At 37.9% G+C, this 6,008-nt stretch overlaps 1 protein-coding gene across 2 annotated transcripts in view; it reads right to left on the bottom strand.

The window, feature by feature from the left end:
* Positions 1-874: 874 nt before the first annotated feature.
* caln2 (calneuron 2) overlaps positions 875-6,008 on the bottom strand; it is a 33,665-nt gene continuing 28,531 nt past the window's right edge. For both annotated transcript variants that reach the window (XM_027273916.1, XM_019253107.2), the window contains one exon: positions 875-4,146. In XM_027273916.1, the coding sequence (XP_027129717.1) occupies positions 4,019-4,146 (128 nt within the window). In that variant the 3' untranslated portion in view covers positions 875-4,018. The remainder of the gene's footprint in view (positions 4,147-6,008) is intronic.

The following is a 6,008-nucleotide window of genomic DNA, read 5'->3' as shown; positions in this document are numbered from 1 at the left end:
TACCCGTCCCTTAATTGACAGTAGTCGAGCAACTTTTTAAATGCATGTCCAGTCTTTTAATTTCAGCCACAAAGATGAAAACAGACTAAAGGATTTTCAAGTTAGACAAGCTGTTAATGTCTGCCTGGACCTCTACACTAATGCCTTGTTTGTCCAAGTAATGACATGTTTTGGTTCGTTATCTGGCTGTTAATGGGGTTTGGGAGCATCTGCTATGAGGATGCTCTCCCTTGTATTTGACCTATGCTCCTTAATTAACATGATTTAGAGTGAGTGCTGATGCCAACGCTTCTCCACAGGAACCTCCTCTTTGACACGAGGTGACAAATGTGTAAATTCACCTCTAGCTGCAGAAACAAGATGAACAGAGATTTTTAAGCTGCACATCTCAATAGTGGATGGTTAATCTTTGTCTGTCACACCTGCCAAGGTTGGTCCACTCAAAGCAAGTTATGTTTGTACTGCTACCTGACCTGTATGTGTTGTATGAAGGTGATGTCAGAGCAATGAGCTTTCTGCACTTGAAGACTGACTCACAGCTGCTGCACGGACTCTGTGCTACCTGCATGAGGAAGCTGCAGTGAGGAGCGAGCTGTGTTGTCATTCTATTTATAGGGTTGGTATTTAAACTGACACTGCAACGATGATAACAAGCGACGAATGAAGCAACAAGCCTGCTTGATACTGACTTTTGGAATTATTAAGAGTGAAAATATTTCTCCCCAACAGCTTATTGTGAGCCAAACATTCAGTGTGATAAGCACGTTATTTAAGAATGTTAAGTAGTATTGTTTTGTCATTATTATATTGTACATGTTGCTGGTCTTGAGCCAAGTGATGCACATCTTTTACAAGTAAACACAGATGCCTTATATTTCTATCAAAACAAGGTTTTATTGCATAAACATATATGGATATTTTTTTTAGATTAAACAGATTAAACATGTTATTTGCATTTTTAAATATCCATTCAGTTGGTGACTATTGCTGTTTTCGTTCTCCATTTTCTAAGCAGCATGCCAAGGTTTTATTACATATCTGTGTTGAATTTTTATCTCTATACAATCTACAAGGTAAAAACATGTTTTGGTAAAAACAAATCTCAAAAGCAACTTTCAAAAACATGAAAATCATGAACTGACTCCGTCCTGTTACAGATGTACAGTATAATAATGTAAACTTCAAAAGTGTTGATAAAAGGTCTTTCAAATGAGTTCCTCTCACATGGCCATGCAAGGATCTCTGAATGACACAATTATTAGATAATTGGTAAGATAAAGTGGTCTATGCTGGTTTTAAGAGGACCATGACGCTAATAGACAAAGGTGAAAACATGGTCCATTGGTCAAATGTCAATGTGCTGAGAATATCAAAGACATACAGTAAACCTGACTTACGAGGATAAGTGTAGCATACATTTTACAGCAGGTAATACAGACAGACTATGAGGCAGTGATTTGACTAAAACACACAATATATTGTATTCAAAGTTCATTTTAACCATCCACAGTGAAGCCTACTGACTCTATCCGAGATGAAGTGAAACAGAGATGATGACGATGGTGATGATGATGATGATGATGATGATGATGATGATGATGATGATGTGACCTTGTATTTGCATATTTATGAAAATGCCCTCTCCTGCACTCTGATTTGATTAATAGCTGGTAGAAACTAGAAAAAATGGCTATTACAGTGTAAACTGGAAAGTCAAATATGTGACAGTAGTACATACATACCTACATTAAAACCAAGGCTGTGCCACCACAAAGAAATATTAAATGAATTTCCCTGTCTTTCAAAGACATGAAAATCTAAACAACAACATGCATACTGATTTACAGTATAATACATTTTTGCTATGATACTTGATCTTACAAAGCTATTTTTTTTCATTTTAAAAGAAAGCCCTCTTCCTTTGTATTCCCTCTATCCCGGATAGCATATAAACTCATGTGGTTGTACACTAGTTTAATTTAAACATCTAGTTTTGTTGTCATCCAATCCCTGCAAAAGACAAGAAAACAAACAAATTGCTCCAAAGTATTAATGTAAATAAACCAGCCTCCAATCCAATAATGTCCAAGGGGAGCACCATGCAACTTAAGAATCCATATGTGTTGCTGTTATGGCATATAATGTTGCAGTCATTAGTAATGACCACCAACAAGATTTCAAATTCAAATATGGCATCTTCAGGGCCAGGCAATTGTTACATTATTGAAAATATTTGTATTGTATAACACAATAATCACATATAAAATAATAGAAATGGTTTTCCACCAACCCTGTATTCTGTGTTTAACAGAATCTCAGGTAACTGTAGTTTTCAGTGGTAATTTGCTTCCAATCCTTTGTTTGGACTTTCTGGAAAACAGTCACAAAATATGAACATGTAATTATGACACTATAATCCTCTGACAGTAGATAAACAATGACATGTCTTTATCGCCCAGCCCTACATAAAATAGAAAACGTCCTTAAATTTAATCTGTAGTGTCATTGTGATGTTCAACCTCGGGGAGGCTCCGTTATAAAAGATGAGGAGCATGATTGTAAACTCCTCCAAGGTCTTTGCCAAACTTTTTTAATCCTGGCAAGCTTTATAAAACTGTAGTGCTATCACTTGTGAACCATAAAACATAGCTATGAGACCCCAAAACTACTACAGGTACAAGCAGCAGTCACCTTCAGTCTCTCGTCCAATCCTGAGCTGCACACTGGCGTGACAACGTAATTTGGGTTGTGGAATAAAATGACTCTATTCCAGACTGTCCTTGCGACAGAGACGCACACAACGCATGTCAAAGCTCAAATTCAGTGGTGTTGTTCTTGACTTCTGAACACCTTGTAAACATGGTTGTTCAAGCGTTTAGCTGCATTTCTTATTTTAACCACTAGAATGCAACCTTTTCCTGGAAAACAGCTATACCAACAGTTATTCACAGCTCTACTGTATATCCCTGATTTATCTCACTAGTTTCTACCCTTCATACATTCTGCTGTTGAGAAGGATAATACATTACACAAGCTAAGTAATACTATATATACAGTGAAATCAGTGGAAAACTCTAATGTTTGGTATGGCAGTGTATATATTAGCATGCTTCTGTGTGGCTCATAATTACCACAATTGGGCAGTATCACAATGAAATGTTGAGGTGAAACATTTTCTACCAATACATGACTAAAAATATCAAAACATTTCTCAGCCTGGTCTTGACCAAAGCCACAGCTCCACTGTCATCTGATTTGATGTTTTAATCTTCTTCACGTTTTACTACACTGCGTATGTGGACTGCACTGTATTTTACACACCCACACAACCAATCAGCATTAAGACTAAAGAGTAGTGACAGTGGGACAGTGGTGATTCTTCAGTGGTCCCTCACTGAGTATTGAGTTGTGCTCCTTGTAGATACACAGAAAAAAATTCACGTGTCCCATGATTAGTGGACCGAACTGAGGATGCTGATGTTATACAAAAAGTGTGAAGTTCATACATGACTCTATGAGATGTGTGGGGTTTACTATGCATTTAAATACTGTGCCCAACATTCACTCAGTTCACATTCTTCTCTAGGGTAAATATATGTTACCATAATAACCAGTTTGTTTTTGAAATTAGGAATGGCTCAAAGCACCTGATAAACATTTTCAGTAATTAGAAAATCAAGTTTAAAGGGTGATTTTTGTCTTCACAACAGCAAAAAAACAAACAAACAAAAAAAAACTATTTATATAAAAACATCATTCTTTTCCAGTTCAGGTTTGCTTATAAGTCCAGTAACTCTACATGGTGACATCTTCAATGCAGAACAAATATATCTCTCTTCATTTCACCCACATTGTCTGCTTCTACGTGTAAGTTCAACTTCAACTTAAAAAAAAACAAAAAAACTCAACTGATTGTTTAGAGAAGTGCTCGGGGTGTGGCTGGTCCAGCTTTGGCTGCAAAGACAAGATGTGAGGTCATGGCTGTTCTGTCCACTCCCCATGCTCACAGTGCAATTGGTTACTCCATGCCATTCCGCAGCATCTGATTGGCCGCGATAAGCATGACACTGATGATGAAAGCCATAGCAAAGGCGCAGATCAGGCTTTTCCTGACACACGTCTGACGGTTCTTCTTCTTAGGATGGACTGAGAGGAGAAAAGAAAAGAATTAAGAGACACTAGCACTGAGTTTTTCCTTTCTTAAGCTTTTGTGTCACGCTGAATAGTTAATAAATTGATTTGTTTATTAATTTCAATATCTTTTTGGGAGATACACTGATTTAAGATCGATACCAGTCTCATGTCTGTGAGTTAAATGTTAAACTACTAGACAGTTTCTTTAACTTACACTTCTGGGAGTTGGCACCTAGCAAGAGACTGCACCATGGCCAAAAAATAGTCACATACACACATAACCTCCATAAAAGTATAAATAGTCATTTTTACACTGCAGCCTTTGAAAGGATTGAACAAATGAGATATAACATATTAATTAGTGAGTTTTAAAGGACAGAAAAACACCTGCTTGTTGCACTAGCTTCCTATTTATACTTTATGTTTAAAACTTGTGTGATTGATGGTGTTAACAATTAATAACCTTTGCAGACATTTCCACAATCCTTAAAAAATCAGATTCATGTAGTGAATAAATTGTTTCTCTGGTGTGCAGCACCATTCTTTGACCCAAAATAAATATGGATGAAATAGCAGCTAACATTTCTAGTTGGCATGTTTTGCAGTTTATTGCTGTGACCCAGATCATCAGTGGAAGTGTCTCCAATGTAAAAATGATAAATACACAAGAGGCACAAACTGCTTCTAATCTTCTCTATGCTGCAGCAAAAACAAAGACAAGAGGAGTGAGGTGGAACTTTTTTGCTACCTTTCTCCGTGTCCTGAAAGGCCTTTTTTTTTGCCTGAAAGACATAATCTCGGAAGACTCAAAGAGCAAGAAGAGTAAAGGAGTATGCGTTCTCCAACAGGCCTTGCAGGAAGAGCAACAACCAAAAGTTCAGCCCTCTTGTCTCAGTTTGTAAGAATCAGAGAAGTCAGAAGTCAGAGCTGTAAAAGGTACTGAAGTCCACCAGACAGGAAGAACATGGGAAAGAAGTAGGCATGTGGAGAACCATACAACTTTTCATTACAACAGAGACTATACCTCTTCTTCTCTTTATCCCTTCCCTGCCTCCACTGGTACACCCTTCCCTCAACACCAGAAACTTTGTGAAAGAGAGTGCCAAACCAGCAGTTCCCTGATCCCTGCTTTAGCCCCTTATCCTCTCCTTCACTGCCCATTCGCCACTGTTTCTTCATTTCTTCTTAGCTGTCTCTTTTTAGGACTCCCTGAGACTGTGGGCCAGTACCCAGTGGATTCATTAAAACGTTCCTAGTTTCCTAGCACGTTTGATCTGTCTTTGTCCTAGTCTGACTTGTAGATGTGTGGAAGTTTTTGTTTCCCCCTTCTCCCTAATGCGGCATACTCTAACTTGATCTCATGCCTCAAGAAAAATGCTTTCTGTGTTTCACTTTGGAATTCAGCCATCAGCAGCCCATTCCTCATTCCTGGATATGAAACTATGCATAATCTTGAGATGAATATATTTTATTACTTGAATATTACATCTGTTTTCTTGAATATGCCGCAGGATTCTAGATCTTTCTTCCAGGATTACCATGTCATAGATGAAACCTGTGTATGGTGGCTATACATGTTTGTATAACAGGAGTGACGGTTTCGTGGCTAATTAATCTCATGGTTTGGTCACAGCAGCAGGTACCTGAGAAGCAGTGTCCTTGACCTCGATGGGAAACGTCATGAGGTCAAGGAAAGATCTGAAGGAGAATTCATCTGACCATGAATCCGACTGCACTTACACTGGACTGTAAGTACAGTTGGTTCTTTTCATTTTGTGCAACATCCCGCACACATACATATTATCGCTGGTGTACTGATAAACGCATTTTTTCCTTTGTTTAGTTTTTAAGTTTTCTGTGTTTTTTAGTTGTTG

Source organism: Larimichthys crocea, chromosome XXII, assembly GCF_000972845.2.
Source record: "Larimichthys crocea isolate SSNF chromosome XXII, L_crocea_2.0, whole genome shotgun sequence".
Taxonomy (NCBI): domain Eukaryota; kingdom Metazoa; phylum Chordata; class Actinopteri; family Sciaenidae; genus Larimichthys; species Larimichthys crocea.
The sequence above is the reverse complement of the archived record's forward strand: the minus strand, read 5'-3'. Positions and strand labels throughout refer to the sequence as shown.